The sequence below is a fragment of the Drosophila serrata genome, unplaced genomic scaffold, assembly GCF_035046125.1.
Source record: "Drosophila serrata isolate PLE 108 unplaced genomic scaffold, ASM3504612v1 contig_275, whole genome shotgun sequence".
Classification (NCBI taxonomy): Eukaryota; Metazoa; Arthropoda; class Insecta; order Diptera; family Drosophilidae; genus Drosophila; species Drosophila serrata.
Genome location: NW_028257173.1, coordinates 4154065 through 4175829, shown reverse-complemented (window position 1 = coordinate 4175829; position 21765 = coordinate 4154065). Strand labels below are relative to the sequence as shown.

The 21765-nt window shown below is 36.3% G+C and overlaps 10 protein-coding genes and 2 long non-coding RNA genes across 13 annotated transcripts in view; 8 read left to right on the top strand and 4 right to left on the bottom strand.

The window, feature by feature from the left end:
• Positions 1-33: 33 nt before the first annotated feature.
• LOC110187591 (protease inhibitor 1) lies at positions 34-515 on the top strand. The gene is made up of 2 exons (XM_020956976.2): positions 34-173; positions 285-515. The coding sequence occupies exons 1-2, from the start codon at positions 56-58 to the stop codon at positions 479-481; spliced, it is 315 nt and encodes a 104-aa protein (XP_020812635.1). The 5' UTR covers positions 34-55; the 3' UTR covers positions 482-515.
• Positions 516-754: 239 nt separating this feature from the next.
• On the top strand, positions 755-3729 carry LOC110187584 (uncharacterized). The gene is made up of 3 exons (XM_020956971.2): positions 755-826; positions 1553-2337; positions 3034-3729. Exons 2-3 carry the CDS (start codon positions 2244-2246, stop codon positions 3246-3248), a joined length of 309 nt encoding a protein of 102 aa, XP_020812630.2. The 5' UTR covers positions 755-826; positions 1553-2243; the 3' UTR covers positions 3249-3729.
• LOC110187585 (kunitz-type serine protease inhibitor) lies at positions 3668-4284 on the bottom strand. Its single transcript, XM_020956972.2, has 2 exons — positions 4036-4284; positions 3668-3969 (listed from the first exon to the last, which is right to left on the bottom strand). The coding sequence occupies exons 1-2, from the start codon at positions 4136-4138 to the stop codon at positions 3797-3799; spliced, it is 276 nt and encodes a 91-aa protein (XP_020812631.2). The 5' UTR covers positions 4139-4284; the 3' UTR covers positions 3668-3796.
• A 1808-nt stretch (positions 4285-6092) lies between these two features.
• LOC110187586 (uncharacterized) lies at positions 6093-7074 on the bottom strand. Its single transcript, XR_015272155.1, has 2 exons — positions 6590-7074; positions 6093-6530 (listed from the first exon to the last, which is right to left on the bottom strand). It is a non-coding gene; the product is annotated as an uncharacterized LOC110187586 (long non-coding RNA).
• Positions 7075-7145: 71 nt separating this feature from the next.
• LOC110187583 (carboxypeptidase inhibitor SmCI) lies at positions 7146-8072 on the top strand. Its single transcript, XM_020956970.2, has 2 exons — positions 7146-7590; positions 7764-8072. Exons 1-2 carry the CDS (start codon positions 7371-7373, stop codon positions 7937-7939), a joined length of 396 nt encoding a protein of 131 aa, XP_020812629.2. The 5' UTR covers positions 7146-7370; the 3' UTR covers positions 7940-8072.
• A 261-nt stretch (positions 8073-8333) lies between these two features.
• On the top strand, positions 8334-9253 carry LOC110187575 (kappaPI-actitoxin-Avd3e). The gene has a single exon (XM_020956962.2). The coding sequence runs from the start codon at positions 8731-8733 to the stop codon at positions 9136-9138; it is 408 nt and encodes a 135-aa protein (XP_020812621.2). The 5' UTR covers positions 8334-8730; the 3' UTR covers positions 9139-9253.
• A 1021-nt stretch (positions 9254-10274) lies between these two features.
• LOC110187587 (male accessory gland serine protease inhibitor-like) lies at positions 10275-10702 on the top strand. The gene is made up of 2 exons (XM_086834865.1): positions 10275-10382; positions 10444-10702. Exons 1-2 carry the CDS (start codon positions 10313-10315, stop codon positions 10623-10625), a joined length of 252 nt encoding a protein of 83 aa, XP_086690991.1. The 5' UTR covers positions 10275-10312; the 3' UTR covers positions 10626-10702.
• Positions 10703-11215: 513 nt separating this feature from the next.
• LOC147643423 (uncharacterized) lies at positions 11216-11992 on the bottom strand. The gene is made up of 2 exons (XR_015272156.1): positions 11859-11992; positions 11216-11702 (listed from the first exon to the last, which is right to left on the bottom strand). It is a non-coding gene; the product is annotated as an uncharacterized LOC147643423 (long non-coding RNA).
• LOC110187582 (male accessory gland serine protease inhibitor-like) lies at positions 11389-11827 on the top strand. The gene is made up of 2 exons (XM_086834866.1): positions 11389-11525; positions 11585-11827. Exons 1-2 carry the CDS (start codon positions 11459-11461, stop codon positions 11764-11766), a joined length of 249 nt encoding a protein of 82 aa, XP_086690992.1. The 5' UTR covers positions 11389-11458; the 3' UTR covers positions 11767-11827.
• A 1174-nt stretch (positions 11993-13166) lies between the features above and the next one.
• On the top strand, positions 13167-13861 carry LOC110187581 (kunitz-type serine protease inhibitor PPTI). The gene is made up of 2 exons (XM_086834863.1): positions 13167-13449; positions 13514-13861. Exons 1-2 carry the CDS (start codon positions 13374-13376, stop codon positions 13699-13701), a joined length of 264 nt encoding a protein of 87 aa, XP_086690989.1. The 5' UTR covers positions 13167-13373; the 3' UTR covers positions 13702-13861.
• Positions 13862-14023: 162 nt separating this feature from the next.
• Positions 14024-14687, top strand: LOC110187590 (trypsin inhibitor). Its single transcript, XM_020956975.2, has 2 exons — positions 14024-14170; positions 14456-14687. Exons 1-2 carry the CDS (start codon positions 14101-14103, stop codon positions 14626-14628), a joined length of 243 nt encoding a protein of 80 aa, XP_020812634.1. The 5' UTR covers positions 14024-14100; the 3' UTR covers positions 14629-14687.
• Drgx (Dorsal root ganglia homeobox) overlaps positions 14673-21765 on the bottom strand; it is a 43940-nt gene continuing 36847 nt past the window's right edge. For both annotated transcript variants that reach the window (XM_086834860.1, XM_020956931.2), the window contains exons 7-8: positions 16615-16772; positions 14673-16237 (exon numbers count right to left, since the gene is read on the bottom strand). In XM_086834860.1, coding sequence (XP_086690986.1) covers positions 15543-16237; positions 16615-16772 — 853 coding nt within the window. In that variant the 3' untranslated portion in view covers positions 14673-15542. The remainder of the gene's footprint in view (positions 16238-16614; positions 16773-21765) is intronic.

Here is a 21765-nt window from a genome sequence, read left to right as displayed (position 1 = left end):
CTCGCTCCTCGGATCGCCTTTGCTTAGCTCACTCAGTTGCCCGCCGTCCGTCCAAATGCCACGATCTAAGCTATCATCGCCGCCGGTTATGTTGGTGCTGGCGGTGCTGTTGTCACTAATTCTCCTCCAACACCAAGGCACAGATGCTAGGAGCTTGCGCTCCGGGATGCCGCGTGAGTAACTTAAGTAATTCCATCACAGAGAAGGACAATTGTTTTTAACAGGATTATTTCTGTGTGGATATTCTTACAAACTAATAATACTGATTTTAATTTTATGACTAGCTATTTGCTATAAGCAACCGCCAAGGTCTGAAGGCATTTGCACCATCGAAATTGAGGGCTACTACTACGATTCGATCTCCTTCGACTGCCTGAAGTATTCCGTTGGAGCCTGTCGCTTGACCCCCGGACAAAGTTTCGGTAGCCAGGCGGACTGCGTCCGTACCTGTATTCGTGGCAAGTGGGAGTATGTGAACTAATAAGCTAAAGAAAATAAATGTATGAATGAATGGATGGAGTGAGTGGTTTCTATTCACACTCGACTCGACTCGACGCGACTCGAGTCGGCTCGGCTCGGTGGGGAGATCAGCGTCGGCGTCTGGGCTGAACTGCGGCAAACAAATTGCGTCGGAGCTCGTCTTAATCTCTGTTTGCATGTCAATCATCCATCCATCCATACGCCCCGTTGACCTATGACGTAATTGTTATTCTTTTGTCGCACTATCGAAACGTGCTGGACTATAAACTAACTTAGTTGAACAATGAAGCTAGCCCACACTGTGCCATAATCGGAATGGTGCTCTATGAAATCTAGAGTCCTATAGGTTAGTTACAAAGCTGCATCGATCTGGGAACAAGTCGATATGATTCCTTGTCGAGTTGTTACTTATATTTCAATATTATTAATTATAGTTGTATGTATATATAGTTGGTTTTGCAAACATTTTTAATTGTAATAGTTTTATACACTGATTAACTTTGCCTGATTAATCAAACCCTCAAATACTTAATTACATAATATATAAAAATATATATGTTTAATGCCATTGAGGCAGATCTTGTGAATGAGATTAGCTTAACGTTTGTTTATATTTACAAATATATACATATTTATATGTATTGTATATATTGAGAGCATTCGCTCTTCGTTGCGTATACGTCCCGTTGGCCTTATAATCGCGAGGAATGCAAGCTCTCTTCCCTTCGTCCGCGGCCTTCTGCAACAGGCACTCGCCAGATTTAGCCGGAATCTCGGCGAAGGAGAGCCGAGCGGAGCATCTTCATCATCATCGATTCCAGTCTTATCTGTCGATCACTGAGCTTTTATTTTGAATATTTGAACTAACTAATATAGATATAGAAGGGGAAATAAATAAAAGTAGTTGTAATATTATTGGAAACGTTAAGGAAGCTCAAGTAATATTCAAAATAGTAGAGAACTATATTATGAGAGCATGGCACATTGGCAATTTCCTGCTGTTTTCAAGTTTCTTGTTATAATAATTTTATTAGTTTACGGATTTGGTTATTTATTTAATTTTTGTTCCCAGTGCAGGCTTGTGTTCTCTCTGCAAAATCAGAATCAGCAGCCGAGCTATCGTCGACAGAGGCCTGATTACACATATAGCGTTCCTTTTGTTCGAGGCTTCGAGTCGAGTTCGCAACTCGACGTTTAGTCAGTGGCTACCAAGAGTGCGGTGAACAAATTCCCTGGCTTTTCTCGCTTTTCTGGCTATCATCGGACTTCATTTTTCGGCCCCCCCAAAATATAATTTAAATATATTTATATATATTTCAAATAACTGGCGAAAGAGACAAAGTCCAGCGAAGGGAGAACAGTCTATAATCTGCATCATAAAATCCAAGCAGCTGCAACGAATCACTTCTTTTCGGCTTTTGGCTCTTGCACCGCCGTTGAACTTTGGCGGGTATAAAGAACTCATTAAATTCGAAGAAAAGCAGACAACAGATCGGCCAGATCATCAACCATATACTAGACTGTGTGAAATCGGACACATTCCGTGTTACTGCCTCAGCTATATATGGCGACGAGCGGCTGCTGCGCATTTGCGATTGTCCTGAACCAGATTGACGACATCATCATCACCATCGCCATCATCGGGGCCAGGGAGAAAGACGCAGCTGCAATACAAAGCTGACCAACTTGAGCAACAGTTCGCAAATCTACAAAGATTCTGATCCTTATTCCCCCTGCAAATAGCGAAAGTATTTCCAAACAAAATGTCGGCCCAATGTCAATTGAGAATAACGGTATTGCTTTGTGTCATTTTGGCCATGATCCAGGAGAAACAGGTGCCCGTGGAGGCCACAGTTCGTGAGTATTAAATGAATTTTAAATGGAAAATAAGGGGGAAACTTACCAAAAGCCTGCTTTACTTTCGAGTGCTAACAAAATTAATAATTAATAATTTTGATGATTATAACATTTGTATGTTATAAATTCAATAATAAAATGTCAAATCAAGTCATAAAAAGAAGATTACTTTTACAATAGCTTACTTCGATTTATTTTAAAAATAATTATCAACATTTATTATAAAATAATTTTTATTTTTGCTCATTTTTTAATATATTTTATATTTCATAAAAAAAAAGTATGTTAAAATTGTAATTAAATGTTCAATATTTACCAATATTTACCTATACAAATTTAATATATATAATTCATGCTTCATATACCAATAGGATTAAAACTCGTACTTATATTAGATATTTAGTCAAAATGACGATTTCTTATATTTTCCATTATTACAAAGAAGATCCTAAAGAACGATTAATTTATAAATATATTTGAACTATATTTAAAATAATAATAATTATATATAGTTGAATAGGATAATCAACAATCACATATATATTTTCAGAGGAAAATATAATGGCTTGTTTATAAATTTGTGATTGAAATAAACCCCATTTCCATTTAAAATTAAATAACTTTAAGATGCTTTAAATACATTATAATAAGAGAGTAATAAGACATTAATAATCTTAAATTTTGGATTATTTTCAGGTGACCTCTGCCAATCGGTGCCGAGCACAAGCAATGGCATTTGTATGCCCAGCACAGTGAATATATACTACGATCCGGAGACGCAGAAATGTCGCTATATAGGGTGCAGTAACAAGAGGCACTTCCAGAGTCTGGAGGACTGTGAGAAGATCTGCAACAATGCGCGGCACGTGAAGCGTCGCAATCGGACAAAGGCCAACGAGACCACGCATTGAAAATATTTACATATAAAATATGAAACATAAACATAATGAGAGGACTTTGTTGTTCATTTCGCGAGGGTGTGTTTCCCTCAGCTGCGACAGCATGTTAAGCTTGGACTTTATTGTTTAATGATTTTAAATAAGTCAAGTTAGGCTTAAATTATAATATATAATATTTAAAGATTTAGTTGCTCCGTTTTTTTATATCATTTGTATACCTCTACAAGGGTATTTTAATCAGCAGCTCGTAACGCTATAAAGGAGTCATTTCCGACCCTATAAATCATATATATTCTTGATCAGCATCGACAGCCAAGTCGATCTAGCTATCTTGGGCAGAACAAATTTTTTTCTTATCAACACATTAACCTAATTGCAGTCCTAAAGTAATTATTTGATGTCAAGAAATATAAAGAAGAAATTCACCAAAATGTAATGACATGAAATATATATAATTAATAATTATAGTTCATGTATATGATTTTATATACGACATAGAAGCTTTACAATTTCTGCCTGGTACTACTATATACATATAAGTTTTCAAGCCGTTGACATTTTCAAATATCGCGACAGTTAAACTCGCACTCGGCTTTGGTGGTGAAGCGATTATCGTTGCCGCCACATCCGCCGTAGATGAAGGGCTCGCAGTGCCGCCTGAGGGGATTGTAGGCGAAGCTCTCCACATGGCCAAAGCACCGCCCACTGATTGTCGGCTGAAGGCATAGTTTTACTGCAAATGAAACCCACTATTTACTGATAATTCTAGACTTAGATATATATCTAGGGATACATGTACCTCGCTTGGAGGCCGCGCCGGTTTCCTGCGGGATCAGTAGCAGCATCAGTAGGAAAAGGCTAAGGAGCAGGAACCACTGCCATTTGGTAGCCGCTGGCATCATGGGAAATCCAATGGTTAGTCATTCACCTGCTGCTACACCTGCTCGATCAATCGACCGTCACGTTCTTGGGTTAACAACTCACTGAGCCGGCGGTAGACCTGTCTCTCTTTCTGTGTTTACAAATGCCTTCAAATGCTCGAATACTCGTTTTATGTTTTCTGTTTTTCTGCCAATATTCAACATTGACCAAGTTAGCAGCCTTGTGGCTTATAGCTTGGACCATAACAACTAACGGGTTACCTAACTAACTAATCAAATTTGTCTGCTCTCTTTGGAGCTAATTATGGCACTATTTAAATTGGGTTTCTAAGCGTGCAATTTGTGCAATTAATTGGGGGTTTAGACTTAAACAAGGATCAATAATTAATTTCCATCTGTCAAATAGCAAGTGGGATTAGTAGAAAATCTATGCATCGATAATGTGTCAATATTTTGTCTAGATTTTTTTTATAGATAAAACGATATCAGAGCTATATAATCCAAGAAATATTATTCTAAATATAAATATCTTTTATGTGATATTTTGATTTTGATAATATCAATATCAATCGAAATCAAATTCTATATTTATGGATATTTCAAAAAATAAAAGAGATATGAATATAATGATATTATAAATGATGTTCGCCATATTTTAGTGTAATATCTCGGAGAATATAGAATGCTTTGGAAGTGTCTTAATCTGCTCGGGAGAAGAGTAACTCCCCGTCGGCGTGACAGTATACCCTGCAATCTCTCTCTTATAATAAATAACGCTGGCGGAGGTGACGTAAAAAGCACTTGCCAAAAGGCAACAACAAAAAACGTGTTCCGCATATCAATGACAACAAAAACAACAAAGCCTCGACTCTGCCAGTACTTAAAATCAAGTACCAAGTGCGCGTGTGTTTGTATAAATTGAAGATCAACAGTGTTCCGCGATTTCAATTTCAATTTCAATTTTAGTTTCAATTTCAGTTTCGCTTTTAATAGAATGATTTTTTATGATAAGTAGACAAAAATTCGTGAAGATTTTATTATTTTAATAATAATAATTGAATATAAGTTATAAGGTTATGCTTCACAATTTCCTTCTTATTAAGATTTATTAATATGTACATTTTTTAAGTCGATTTTTGATTTTTGTTTTTTTGATGTTTGATTTATATAAACATATATTTTAATTTAATTTATTTTTTGTATTAACTTTACCTAAAGACGAGCTTGGAGAACATTAACAACGTTCATGACGATGTGTAGGTTTTGTCTCTGTACCTAAGACCGTGTGCTTTGAACACTTTGACTAAGCTATTATTCATTATTATTCCTATATACTTTTTAGTTTGTAAGTTCCAAGTTTGGAATATACTTGATTTTACATGTTAGTTTTCCCAAACTACTTGTCACAAAATGTAATAATTAAACGCAGGTGAAGAGCAAAAGACAATTAACGTCTGGCGCTCAATTATTTCAAGCAAATTAATCAGTTAACTGAATTGTCACCCCGCAAAACTCACTGACACACCCACCTAACACATTTTGGCCATTTAATCAAACTTGAAATATTCGACCCTCTCAAGCGTGTGTGTGTGTTTGAGCTAATGAATAAATAGCGAACGGCCCTTTGAATGATAGTCGTCCCCTCAAGTACCTGGGCATCGGAATCATACCTTCGTTAAATCATCATCGCTGGGCGATAATTCAATTTGCACTATGAGCCCGACACCTGGACATAATTTCTTGGACTTCGCCATCCGGGGGCATTCTGAAGTCCTAATGTGGCTCTCTAATTACAGATCTTTACCCATTCCGTCCAGTGATGGCTGTAGTATGTAGCATCATCACACACAATGCAATTTTAATGAGAGCCCCACACACATAGTCCTGCGTAGTGATAATAATCATAATAATGTCTCCGTGGTCCTGACAGTGGCATTTGTTATGCAAAGTTGTTGCAGTAAGGAATTCGTGGGAGTAAGGTATGCTATTTTGGATTTATTTATGCTTCAATGTAGTAGTAACACAGGGAAACTTTGTTACTGTGCTATACATTTTATTTCTTACTATTATTTATTTAAATATTATTATCAATTTATTTATTTGTACACATAATGCATCGCATAGCCTCGAAGAATTTTCCACCAAAAATATTTATCTTATTAACATGTCTCAAGCGAGTTGGGAATTGAATGTACTCAAAATATCAATTTAATTCACGTGAAATACATATAAGATTTATATTTTTACTCCACGCAGCTGTCCTCACATTCTTTTCTGGTGGAAAACATATTTTCGTTGCCCCCACATCCGCCATAGATATAGCGTTCACAGGTATTATTCGTAGCGAAATAAGTATATTTTCGCATTGCGGCACGGCAATCACCAACAAAACCAGGCTCTTGTTCACAAATTGCTAAAAAAAAACGACGAATTATTAAACAATTAAATTAAAATTCGGTATGTGGGACTTACGATCTTTTAATCCTGCAACTAGACCAACTAGGATAATAAATCCAAACCATAGAACCATGTTCATCATATCAGTAATGGACCTAACACCTCGAAGAATTGCCAGTGAATAACTTGAGGTAGAATCGTAAAGTGTATAATTATAAAAACAAATCTAATTAAGACCAAATCTGTGTCTAATTTTACATATAAAATAAATAAATTACATAACTGCACAGTAAGGGAGGTAACGAAAAAAATACCGAAAATGAACCATTATTTCAAGTATTTTTTCTAATGTTTATAAATTTATCATTAATTTTGATTAAGATCCCAAAAGCGTAATTAAGAATATATAATTATAATTATAATTATAATATAATAATTAATTATAATTATAATTATAAAATGGTAAACTAAATCAATATACAAATAACTACAATAAAACTCTTGATATAATGATTATTTTCTGTATGTGTATTCTAAAATCTACAACAAAAATTGTGACTGGTGTTTAATTATTCCAACTCACTATAGGCATCTTTCTAGAGCCTCTCTCTATGTCTAATCTGATTGCTTTGTATGCATATATATTGGGGTAATTATTCTCGCGCTCAACGTGTCGTATACGCAATTTAAGTTCTAAAACTCACACATGGATGGGCACTGAGAGAGAGAGAGAGAATGAACTTATCAGCTCAATAAAAAATATAGAAATATAGAATATAGAACATAATTCCCCTCAGTCCGGTTTACAATTGGTATTATTAACGCTCAGTGTTAGTTGGTTCCTCACACACCACAAATGTCACCGCAAACGACCCAGTTTCTGTGCCTCGCAGCCCTTCTGTTGCTGTGCCTTATGCAACTTACTCAGGCCACGCCTAATAATAATAACAATAATAATAATAATAATAATAATAATAATAAACCGAAAACCGTGGCCCAGGTACAACCAGGAAACGCAGGAGGAAATAAACCCACGATTGCAACCACCACATTAAAGCCGCAGAGATTGCAGCCAGGTAATTACGCTATAATTTATATATAAAACTATATTGTAAATAAGAAACAAATATATACGGTCCTTCGAAGCTAATATTAGTTTAAAAAAGTGTACATTTATTGACTCATTCTAAGGGTAGTCTTTGTTACTTTTATTATGTATTCCCTTTAAATGTTTCAACATCATTTACAGATCCCAAGTGCTTGCAACCTTTGGAGATAGGACCTTGTCGCATGAATCTGGAGAGATATTACTACAACAAGGATACAAAGTCCTGTGAGAAATTCAAATACGGAGGATGTCGGGGCAATGACAATCGATGGGGATTCAAGCAGACCTGCGAGGAGGCTTGCCTTCCCAAAAAGTAATTATCTATGAAAATATTTGTTATGTAATTTGTGTAATGCTCGACGATTTATTATCAAAAGACGAACTCTCTCTACTTTGTTTTAATAAATATATTTCGTTTGTTAAATATATTAAATTTAAATTTAAGCTATATTACTAACTGTTTTCTTGCTCTAGTATCATTCCATAACTAGTTAAATTAGCATCGTTGTGGCAACCACACTCTTATTTGTATCTCAAATATTGAGCTAAAAAATTAAATTAAGGGAGAGCTACTCAAATTTAGAAACAATATTAAAGTTATACACAAACTGACCTACCTAACAATGGTTAAGCAAAAGCGGAACCAAAGTAAAAATAATAAAAATAATTGTAATTAGCAAAATAAATAGTTTTAATGGCAATTATGTTAATGTCCGAAACGTGAGGGGATTCTCTAAAATCCATTCGTTCAGTGCGGAAACAAGTTGGAATATGATTTTTATAGACATTTGTTTTTATGGGGGCATTTTTAGGAATAGGTTGACAGGTGCGTTGAACTGCAACGAAGGTTGGCCAGTGTCAGGTGCCAGGTGATCATGATGATAATATAGACGTCAGAAACGTCACAGAGACGTGATTTACCGAATCAGTTGGGCAAACACGGCGACTTCGCTCCGATAAATAAAGTATACAAAAAGAGGCACAAATTTAGTGGGTAAAAACCCGGTGTAAGTGTACGTGAGTAAATCTGTGGGTATTGGGAAGTATTTAAGCCGCGCCATCACATAGAGCTGATATCATTCGCTTCTGGTCATTCAACGGGTTCGAAATGTGCTATAAATTTGGTTTCACTATTGTCACTATCCTGCTTCTGGCGGATCTCTCTGGCCTCACCCATGGAGCACCCTCGGATGTGGTGGTGGAGAAGGCGCCCGAGGATCAGGCCATTGACAAGCCCCAACAGGTGCCGGTCCCGGATGGGCACTTCAAGGTGCCGGAGGACTGCCATCAGCCCAAGGAGACGGGACGCTGTTTTGCCCTGTTCTATCGCTACGCCTACAATGTGGATACCCAATCCTGCGAGGAGTTCGTCTATGGCGGCTGTGCCGGCAACAAGAACAACTTCGAGTCCAAGGAGCAGTGCGAACAGGCCTGTCTGGGCAGATCAGTGGACTCCACCATTACCACCACAGAGCAGGCTGCGGATGTGACCACCGAAACGAGCACTAAGGCTTAATTATATTTATTTGAATTAGTATGTACTCTAGAGGATTATTTGTGATCAAAAACTGCGACAAACATGTTAGAATTAAGAGTTGTTTGTATGAATAAATTTAAAATAAAGTGGAAAAGCAAGAATTACTCGAAGCTTTTGTTTCTTAATGTTATATAAATGATTTAATTTAAGAATAAAAGTGGTTTAGATATATATGTTTCAATTTACAATTAATTGATTACAATTTGTTCTTTGTTCTTATATTAATTTGAGGAAAAGCAAGCATTAATAATATTATATTATTTCAAACTATTGACGGTTCCGTATACCTACTGTTTATAATTTTAAATAAATTCTATAAAATACATTATACAAAAATAATTTAATCATTATTTAAAAATTGGAATATAGGAAACGATCTTCTGCTTAATATGTCGGATTAATATTATTGGACACAAAAGACAATTAAATTAAATAACTGTTTTGCTATTTTGGCAATATTTAAACTTTAAATTCGATATCTAAAAAATTCGATAGTGTACGACATTTTTAAGTGTCAATACATTATTATTTTGTATACCCTCGCTGAGTATTATAATTTTAGTCCGTAGTTTATAAAGCGTTGAAGGAATCATTTATAAATAATATAATCATTTATTTTACAATTTAAATTGGTATCTTTTCAAAATTGCATTCAATAAACCTTATGGTATTTTCATATTATATTGAAAGCAATACTTTTTTTGTTTTTGATAATTACTACTGCTTGAAACCTTTCTGGAAAACCTTGTTTTCACTTTAATAATCAAATCAGAATGATAATCAAAATACTGTGAAAATCGCCAAATCCCACCTTTAAATTAATCACCAAAACAAGCCAGAGTGATTTAATTTAGTACGTTCTACGTAGTATATAGGTTTGTTTGTCATACCCACCACCTCGTCTCGAGTACATAAATGCGAAATCGTCTCCTCTATTTATTTACCAATTTCACGAGCACTTGTTAATGAACTGTGGGTTCATGAAAACATAGATAAGCTCCGGGAGACGAGGGCGACTTGTACTTCCCAACTCGAGCAGACCGGCAAGTTAGCCGTATATAATCCAGTGTTATTTTTCTGATCAGCATTAGTCGTTCCACGGCAGCTGTAGGAATATCTATAGTGTTTAACAAAAAAAAGAAACTAAATCAAAATGAAATTCATTGCTGTTGTCTGTGTGGTGGTCTTTGCTCTTCTGGGAGTTGCATTCGGCCTCAAGGATCGTGAGTAGAAATACCAGAAAGTGAATAAAATTAAATTCTAATGCAATTTAATCTCCATTAGCTGTCTGTGGTCTGCCGCCAGCTGCCGATGGAAATGGTCGTATTAGGTGTGGTGCTTTTATGCAAAGACACAGCTACCATCCCGATAGTAATTCCTGCCAGAGCTTCAATTACGGCGGCTGCGGTGGCAATGAGAACAGATTCGTATCCTTGGAGGAATGCGAAGCCAAGTGCAAGGAATAAATGGACCGATCTTCGATATACATATGTGAAACCTTTTTGAAAATAATATTTTATAATAAAATACTCCCAGCAAATAAGATGAGTGCTTGGTTTGTTTTTCATTTTTTTGTAATGATAATAACAACTTTTACTGCCATTTTCCGTCAGCTTTTTACTGCCACTATAAAACTAAAACAATTATTTATTTTACCTCAGAACTGAAATTTTAAGGAAATGTGATTGGAATTAAATTTATAGTTTCAGCAGGTTGTAATTAATTAATTTGTGAGCCATTTCAAATGATTTAATGGGAGGAGAGAATACCAAAATCGTGAGACTGTAATGATGCTTTTTGTGATTCATAAATATGGCAAGTGAATTGTTTATTTTGTAAAGCAATTGTGTCACGCTTTGAGTTATTAGTGCGGGTTGTTTCCCTTTCAATATCATTAACGACATCAAAATACAATTTCAACACTTTTCTGGTCGTGTGCCCATTGTTTCTGCTATTTAATAATCTTCATAATACGTACAACAAGGGGCTTTCCCGGCGCGTAGCAAACAATAAGTATGAGTTCTGGGAACTCAAAGCCAAAGGAAACACAAGCCGGTAAAGGTAAATAAATAGCTTTATTTGCCAGCAAACTGGCATAAATATTTACACCAATCGGTGCGATTTTTTGTGGAGATTCCCCAGCCGTATTTACAATCGATTTACTATTCAAATTCAACACCAAGGTCTTGCCGATAAGCTCAGAACTTCATTTATTATAAGCCGCATGACAGTGAGTGTTCTAGCATCAGTTTGCTCTTAACGCTGACAGCTGAAAGTTCTAAAAAATTAAATTATCGCAATGAAGCTGCTGATTTTTCTGGCTATAGTTGCTGCTTTTGTGGCAAATTCTTGGGCTTTAAAAAATCGTAGGTTTTTAATTTTATTGATATATTTTCTATTATTGGATAAATGTTGAATTTCCTAGAACTCTGCGGTCTTCCTCATTCCCGCAATGGTGATGGTAGAATCTCCTGTGAAGCCTATATACCCAGCTGGACATATGATTTCAATAATGGAGAGTGCATCGAATTTATCTACGGCGGCTGCGGAGGAAATGACAATCGTTTTGATTCAAAAGAAAATTGTGAAAAGCAGTGTTTGGAATAAAAGACAAATATTGTGAAAAGGAACATTTTATACAAATAAATAAATGCATATAAAAAATCTACACAAATTTAATTGTCATGGTCAAGACTTACCGAAGTCAAAGCTTGAGCTTCTTCCTGTTTATCCAGATGTATTCCACTGGTCAGGTGATATTTAAGGTGTAATCACTATCACTATCACTATCACCACAGATGTAAACAGTGGGGAGGCCGCGGACAGAATGAGGTCAGAGCGACAGCAGTGTCCGTATTTATAGTCACCGAGTAAGGAGCACAGAGTGAGAGCGAGAGAGAAAGCGCTTTCACTAGAGATACATAGAGAGAGAGAGAGAGATAGAGAGCAAGAGGTAACTCTTGAAATGCACAAAGAGGGATGGACATATCGAATATATTGAGGTAGAGTGAGAGAGAGCGAGAGAGAGAGAGGGGGAGAAAGCTATTCACTGCCATAACAATATTATCCGATACATGTTTAATGTTTTAAGCTCATAGTTTTGCATTGTATTCGTCTAATAAAAAATGTATTCACTTAATATGGTATATATGCCTTTAATACGTTGCAAACTTCTGACTAAAATTATAATTCCCTGCAGGTGTATAAAAATATTTAAATATAAACTTTATTAACCTTCTGTCAATATTCTCAACTTGTGATTGTGTTGAACGTACTTCAAATATTTCAAATACGAATTTGAAGGCAGAACACGCATTTTCCCTAGCTAGTCTTTATTCTAAATTACGTTCTACTAATCTAGCAATTTTTATAGATTAATTATATTTACACAGACAGTATTAAAATAAGTATAATGAAAGAAGGCATGTGGCTTGTCTTTATGTATAAAATCTTAGTCCAGCTGCAGGCGAATGTGTCATTTCATAGCCTTGCAGGGTATTATTAAGAAAATTTTTTCATATTATATTAATAGCTACATGAACAGAATTAATAGTTAATAGTATTTCTTTTTGGTGGTTAACTATTTTTTTCTTAAGTTTATAAACACTAATGGGTATTTGAAGTGCATGTGTATTTGAAGTTTTAAAATACTAATAGTTTTAAATATTAAAAATACACCAGTGCGTATACGTAATTTTTTTTGCAGAGTTCGAAAATATTACGTATACGCACTGGTGTATTTTTAGTATTTAAAACTGTTAGTATTTTAAAACTTCAAAAATTATTATTATTAAAAAGCTATTACTAATTTAACTACTACTACCCTTTACTATATTTAATTTCATTTATTTTATGTATATATTTGATAGGGCAAAAAATAAATCTTTTACTGCGTTGCAAACTTCTTAATACATTTAAAATACCCTGCAAGGGTATACAAAGATGAAATCTTAATGGTATCATTTTTTGTCTAGTATTTATTTCTATATATATATTTTTTTTATTTAATTCCACAAACCGAGCTTTGGGTCACATGCTCTTATCATCTCAGCCAATTTTCTTCCTTCTCTGCAAGACGTCACACCCCAGTGACCAGTGCTAGATAAGATAGTGGCATTTGTGTCCATCTATACATCTATATGTACTCTCCTATAAAGTGATGATGTGGCCAAGGACCGATACTCAGAGTTTCACTGGTGTTTGCTAGAGAAGAAATGAAGTATCTTGGAATTGCCGCTGCCATTGCCTTGCTGCTGACACTCTCCGCCAGCCAGGGGACGGCCAAGCCGGGTAAGTGAGCATTTTGGGATACAAAATCGGAAATCTATATGGATATAAGCCCCTGCACCACCAGAGATGTGCAGCCAAAGGCCTGCGATGGCGGGCATGGAACAGGATACGGCTTCTTGCATGGCTTTCATGCCGGCCTGGACCTATGATGCCACAAAGAACGCCTGCTCCGAGTTCATTTATGGCGGCTGCGGTGGAAATTCCAATCAGTTCTCCTCCCAAATTGAGTGCGAAAAGGCCTGCAAGGACTGAAACAATCGGGAAAAACCTACTCAGAAATAAAAACAAAACACTTTGGTAAACCAAAGAGCCAAACAAACAAACCGGCTGTCCAGCTGCTTGTTTTTGCAAAAAGTTTAAAGTATACAAATTGTGAAATTAAAAACAAAATAAACTTCTGTATAGTTTTCAAGGTTTGTTGTTGTTGTCACTGATCCAAATGCAAAAAAAAGGCAAATATTTATACATATATATGTATAGCTCAAACAGAAATCGCGCTTTTGACCCTCATCGGTTACGCTGATAAGGGATCCGGTTTTGGGCCTATATAACGCTCGAAGCATCTGCGATCGATGCTCAGTTTTGTTTCAGTCAAACGGTCAGTAAGTCGCCGTACCTGAGATCTCCATATAAAATCGATATAAAATCAATATGAAATACTTTGCGGTCTTTGCTCTTCTCTGCTGCCTGATGGGCGTTGCTTTGGCCCAGCTTAAGAGTCGTGAGTATTCAAAACAAAAATATAAAATTACATTATAAAATCATTCCTGTTCTTAAAAATCATAATCAGTCCAGTTTTTATATACAGAAATCTAAATTATACTATAGTTTAAAAATAAATTAAATCAAAAGCTCATATTATAACGATTTCAGAATACTTTCTTTGTTAATATATTTAATTTGCTATATAAATATGAATATGAATCCAAAATTGTACCCAGTTTTAATTGATTTTGTTTCCTCACATGAACTTAAATTTAATAAACCCCTTTTTTTTTTATTTTAGCAATCTGTGGAGAGGAGTTTGGATATGCGGGTGGACCTTGCCGTGGTCGTCTCCAGAAATATACATATAGACGGGACACGAACGAGTGCGTTGACTTCTTTTTCAATGGCTGCCAAGGAAACTCAAATAATTTCAACACTAAGAAAGAATGCGAGCAGGCCTGCAAATTGTAAAATTAAATAATAAAAAACGTAATATGTTATAAATAAAATTGCAGTTTTTGTTATCCTAATGTGATCATCTTTATTGATTTCTTTATTAACTTGTTTAAATTTAATTCATATTGGTAGTGACGCTTACTGTAGTTATTAGTGTCCGATTCAGTGTGTGATTAGGCTAGGCTATATATATGTATATATTTGTTAGCTATCTCTATATATTTATATATATTGTGTGTTTATTATTTCTTTATATTTATATATATATATATATTTGTTATTAGTTTTTTGTATATATTGTTCATATGCATATGAGTGTTAATTGATATTGTTTAAGCATTCGAATCGTCTTCGACTGCCTTTGCTGATTAAGTTCAGTTAGATCAGGGGTTATCTTTGCGTGGCTCTTATCTTCTCTCACTAACTATATTTCTAATACAATATATTGTTTAAAGTGCTGTCTTATTCTTTTTTTAAATATTTCTTTTTTTATATGTTTTGCTTGTTTATGGTAATTTTTACTTGTTTAATTTAAAGTTATACTTACGTTTAGGCTAGTTACTTAAGTTTTGAATCGGTTTGTTTTTTTATACAGGCTTGTTTGGAATATTTATTTTCACAGATTTCCAGTATTCATTATTTTGGAAATACTTATAGACAAGCAAGCAAAAAATAAGCAATATTTTAGAAATTTAGCTTTCACAAAAAGAGTTTTCTCAAGCCTTAAATAAAATTAAAATTTCATCTTTGCCAAAAGAAAACTGATGAAAGCGAAGTTTTTTCTCTTCACTTGAGAGAGCTTTAATTACTTGAATTAATTAGCATTAAAATCTGATTTTGAAATCTAATTTTGTTATGGAAATAAATCTGTGAAATTAAATACCAAATGAAGACCTCTTTTAATTTTAATTGCACGTATTTGCCTCTAATTAAAATGATTCACTTTTGGTTGCCACCCCCGCCGTCGCATTGCCATTCAAGGCACTGGATGAACCTGCTGCTCCTTGACCTCCCGACGATGATCCTGGCGAGTCCTCAGCTCCTGCCACACCCCCCGAAGCCTGCTGGGTGGGCGTGGTGGGTGGCGAGAGTGTGGCATGTTGGTGCTGCTGTTGCTGCAACTGCAACTGCTGCTGTTGCTGCTGATATGCCACCGCCGATTCGGCCAGGTCCAAGAGAGCCGCCGATGAGCTGCCGCTGGACATGGAAACACCTCCCGATCCTGGACCCAGGCCATTCATTGTCATATCCTGGGCCTCGTGCTTCATCCGCAGCGTGTTGTTGTTATTGTGATTAACCCCATGCTGCGCCAGGGCCGGATGGTGATGGGCAAAGGAGAGCGGCGGCAGATGAAGGCCCGGAAAGGCCAGACCCGCGGCAGCCGCTGCATGCAGCGATTGAAGCAGTGCAGCGGAATGCTCCTGCGCCTTCCGGCGCAGTTCGGCCACCGAATTGGATCGCGGATCATGGCCGGAGGACTTGGGAGATTCCGGCGAACTGGCCGCCGAGCTGCTGCTCACCGGTATGCTCAGCGGGGCCACCACCGAGGAGGATGAGGAGGAGCTATGGGGCGGCGGCGGCTTAAGGGAGCAGCAAGAGCACAAACTCTGGAAGGGCGAAACACCTGAAACACACAAAACATGAATAATCAAAAGATTAATTTATATGCTTTTTATTAAGAATTTTAAGTACCAAATTAAAACCAATTCAAAAGCTTAAAGCAATTTAAATCAATTCGAAATGCGAATAAGAAATATATATTTATTTAATTTAATTAATTGTGTACTCCCCACTTACTTGTTCACCTGTGTACACAATATTTATAAGCTTTACATTTTAAATAAATAAATAATTATAGAAAATTGATTTCAATTCGATTTTGCTGTACAACGAAGCAGCTGCTGCTCCGCCTTAGCAGTTAATTTGATTAGATGAAAGTGGTTTGGTTTGATTTTCTTGACTGATTTCAGATTGATTGATTGATTGACTGATGGCACTCACCTTTGAGGCCCGGAAATAGCGGCTGATGGCTGAACTGGGCGGCCAGGTGTGGCGGCAGGAAGAGCGGCGGATGATTGGCGCTGCGCTGGGCCGCCGCTGCCGCCGCCGCAGCTGCCACGGCGCTCTGTTCGCTGAGAACGGGACGAAAGCCGCAGTTGCTGGAAATAAATTGCAAAATATTATTTAATTAATATATAATATTGTAAGAAATATTATTTCAATTACAATAATTCCCGCTTAAAATGTATTAATACTGATATTTTAATTCAAAAATCGAATTTTTATGATTCGATATATCAAAGGTTAGATCTCAGAGACTATAAGAGCAAGAGCTACCAAACTTGGCCACAAAATTCTTATAACTTTCAGGTAGTTATTTCTAATTTTAAAATATAATTAATCTATTAACCAAACTGCTCAATCTGCCCTCGGTTAGCTGTCACACTGACACCAACTGCTTTGCATTTTCACTTCCACGCGCACATTAAACAAAATACAAACTCAAAAGCAATAAAACTCACACAGAAAAAAGCAACAACAAACGGGGTCTTAATTAACGCTTAATTGAAATAAATTAAAACATTTTTATGCGTAATTGCATTATTATTAATAAGCCTAAATATTTTGTATAAGCTCGCAACAGAAGCAAGAGGGAAAAGGGAATAATCAACACCCAGTTGTCATTTTTGTGAGCGCTTTTTTTAATTGAATGAAATATTAGTCGCATGTCAAGGCAAATGAGTGTAAAAAAATAAAACACTCACACACATACACCCCCTTTTTGGCGTCCAATAAAAAGCATTTAATGCAATTTAAAAATTTTAATTGATAAGTGAGACCAACAAAATTTCGTGGAAATTAATAAATTCCTATGTGTATATGAGTATAATCCCCATTAATAGAATTATGGAATATTTTGTTCTATACTTTATATTTTTTTATTAGAAATAATTGCGTTTAATCAACACGAGTGCGAAAAAAAAACAAATTTGAGCCAAAAAATACAATTTCCATTTGTTCAAATTTACATTAGGCCCCCCGGCTATCTGGTGAAATGTGTCTAAAATTTAATAATTTTGAAGGAAAGTGAGGGTTGCTGTGGTCACAACATCAAAATCCCAGGCTTTGCCGAAAATGCTAATCGAGTTGGGAAATTCGGGAGGGGAAATACGGGTGGGAAAAACGCGACAGAAGGACCTCGCGAATGGCGACCACAGGACCACAAACGTCGCGGCCGCTGTCGCTTTTAATTCTCCTCGCGTTTCACTTTTTATCCCAAAATCATTTCCCCAGTTCCAATTCCAGTTTTTCCCTCTAACGTTTTCCTAAGCTCTTTGCCACCCACAATTTGCCGGGATTTTTCCGAGGTTTTCTCGCTTTCACTGGTCTCGTTTTGATTCTTTTTTCTTTGTCGGTAGTTGGAAAATGTAAAGCGTTTTTGGCCGCTTCAAATGGAATTTTTAATGCCACAGTTGCTTAGTTTTTATGGGGATTTTTTTAAATTAAAGAATTAAAGAATTAAATTTGTTTTTTATTCATAAAAATTATTTTAAAATGCTTATAAATTTGTATATTGTGTAATAATTGCATTTTTTGACGGATAAATCCAGATTATGTTTGTTAATATTGTTTGTTAAATCAAAAATAATTAATTTGGCTTAAATTTAATTTTAAGCATTTAAAATAATATAAATAAATCATGCTGATATTAATAACTACTTATCCTTGACCATTTAAAAGTCAATTTTACAGTCTATCATAGTTAGGGAACAATCTAAAATTCTATTTAGCAGTCTGTCTTAATTAAGGAATTATAATTTTAGAAATCCCCTTTCTCAACCCCTTCTAATATTATTTTAGAAATATATTTACTAATATTTCAGTTCTCTCTCACAGTTTTAAAGTGAAAAAGCTCAACATCCACAATACATACTACTCGCTCCTGGCCCCTAATTAAGCTTAGAGCCAAAAAAGCAAAAGTCCAAGCGGGAAAAACGAGATGAGAAAACTCAAACAACAACAACGAAGGCAAACACTGGGGCGCAGACGAACCCCACCCTATCCCCCCCTCTTCTCTAGTTACGAAAAAAGCAGTAAACTTAAATGTTTGCGTATAATTAAGCACTCATCCTTTGGTCGTAATTAAATTTTGCATGTGCACATCCAACAGATGGAGATGCCTCGGACCCGAGTCTCTACAGCTTGGGGCTGCCGCGTACAGGGTCCCCTCTCTGTCTCTATCTCTATCGCTATCTCTTACTCTTTCTCACTCATATACCCCTCTCTTTCTCCCTCTCTAGGTTCATCTCTTTTCCGCCAGCAAAGGCCTTCCCTTTCGCTCGTGTTTTGGGGACTGGCGAAAAATGTGATGATTGCCATAGGCGACATTCGCAGCACTGGGAAAATTGGGGAGCCGGGAAGTTAAATATTTAAGAAATTGTTTTCTAAAATATATAATTTATTTTCTTTTAAGTGAAGTAAAATCAGAGGGAAAAATACCTTGGTAAACCTAATGTTTATATACCCTTACAGCTGGCAATTGAATTACAGAATCGATTTGGAAATCAATCATAAGTAAGGTTAAAGTATTCTTTAAATCGATATTTTTACTTGACGGTATAACGATGTTTTATAAAATAAATACATTTTTATACAATACATATGTAAATAATGAAAATAAAATTAAAATATTATAATTTAATATTTTTAGGGAAACAAGTAGAAATTTATTTTCCGCGTGCTTTAAAGACTGAGAACCAGAGGCGTTGTGATGTCCCACACGCCCACTCGACTGTCGCCGCCTTAATTGCTATACTCATAGACCCCCTTCACCGCCCCCTCTCTGCCCCTTCATTCCTCACTCTCTCTAATTAAGACATTCACAAGCTCGAGTGTTGTCGTTGAGCTCGTTAGTTAGTACATAACTTTTCCTTTAGGCAGCCTGCCAGAATCTCTGTCTGAAGAGTAAGAAAATGTGAGTGTGTCTTATGTATATCTCTCAGTCAGTCAGTCAATGTCAATCTTGGATTCTTGAAGTCTTTTTGGGGGCGGCTCCACCTTGAGTTTTTGCCGCAAAAGTTTTTCTTAAAATTTTCGCACTTTTCGCAGATTGCATTTAGCGTAAGGATAAAGTTTTTCCCGAACGCGTGACATGCACAGGGAAAGGCTGCTAAAGTCAATCCTTTTTGCCACGTTTTCTGGGTTCTGGTAATTAGTCGGGCAAACATTTTAATGCTTTACGCAATTCTAGCAAATTAAACTCGAGCAATCAACACCTACACAGGCTAAGCTCTCTCTTGGCCCTACACACACACACAAGTCAAACTTAATTTCCGCAAAACGTATATATATATTTTTTTCCACGAAACTGGGAAACTTTTCTGGCTTTCCTCGTACTCCTCCGCATAATGCTTATCATATTAAGGCTGCCGCCCGAAAAGTTAGTCCGGGCGTAGTGGTTGGGCGGGGAAAATGCGCGGAGGCAGCTTATTTTAATTGCATGATGAATATTAAAATATTTGCTTAATTTATTATTCAAGCATTTCGCATTCGTGGGCGAGAGTGAGATAGAGAGTTGCACACCTGATTACCGGTGTATACATAAGTGGGTGCTGCTTATGTTCAGGTATTTTCGGGGCATACATATTTAGTTATTTGCGCATAAAGTATCTGTATCTGTATCTGTATCTGTATCCAGGGGCAGGCCAGGTACCAGGGGGATTTTGGGGCCCGCCGACGGGTATTCAATTAACATTTTTGAACTGCAAAGTTATTCCAGCGAATGATTATGGGTTTTAGTTGTTGCGAGTGGCGGAGTTTTGGGATTTGATTTTTTTTTGAAATGTTTTAGGTAATTATTCGGGAAAGATATGTATCTAAAGGTTTGTTATTAGCAAATTTTTATAAGTATATTTTCTAGGAAAATATTTTAAATAGACTTCTCTTTATTTTAATTTAAAATTGAAGCTAAAGAAAATTATAGTTTGTTTCTGTTTAAAATTTAAAATTATTTCTTGAATACATGATTTTTTTTAACTCACAAAAATGTCTTGCTTTATAAGTATTTTGCCTTTTTTTTTGCTCTCCACATTTTAAGTATTGACCTTTTAATAAAAACTTCACTTAACTGCTTTCGGGTTTCGTTGCATAATTCGTATAATTTGGCCTCGAAACTTGAAACTCGTTTCTCTGAAGGAGCGGCGCTCCTCTTGCATCACAAGTGCGAATTCAGTGCTCAATAATTATTTATTTATTTTGCATGAAATATGTAAGAAAGATGAAGGACAAGAAAAAAAACTGATATATCTTTGCCCTTTTCTGTGAGTGCCTGACTAATGCGATGATAAATGCTTGCGATGAAACGCTTCAGTTCAGATCAAGATGCTACCAAGGACATCCGTTCTGGGGGAATTTGAATAACAATATCTCACAAAAGGGAGGGATGGAGGGAGGGTTGGGTTTGTCACACACACACACACACACACACAATTTCTGAGTGCTTGAAATTTGCAATTGATTTGGTCAACCGTTACAACAGCAAACAGCGGGGCTTCCAGGGCCATGATTCAGCAAAAGCAAACGCGTGCCCCGGTGCCCAGTGGGATGTCATCCCAGTTCGAATCCCTGGCTCCTTGGACCTGATTCCAAATCCGAATCCGATTCTGATTGCGATTCCGATTCCCTGCCATTATGTCTCTGCCGGATTGCCGGTCCTTTTTTTGTTGTTGTTCTATATTATTGTGGTGTAATGTGTGTGTTGTCCCGGCGCGTTGACATGTGAGCCCCGAGTCCCTTTATCCTTGCCCTCCCATGGCCTCTTTGCCGGCTGACGATGGTGAGACCGCCCACTGGAATATATATATACATATATAGTATAATAGTACCGGGGGCGAGTCCTTAAAAAAGAGCGTTGAATGTGGTGTAGTGGCGGCATATGGTCTCGTCCTCGAAGCGACAAACGACAAAACAAAACACCCTCGTTTACGCCCAATTTAATTTTCAAGTAGCTGGCTTTTTTTTATGGCCTTGTGGCCAGGACTTTTTTTGAATTTCAAATCAGAGTAGCAAATGGAATAGCAGAGTTAATAATCTCTATGAATTTCAAATGACGGAATATCTTATGAGATAGAAATAAGACACAAATGAGATATA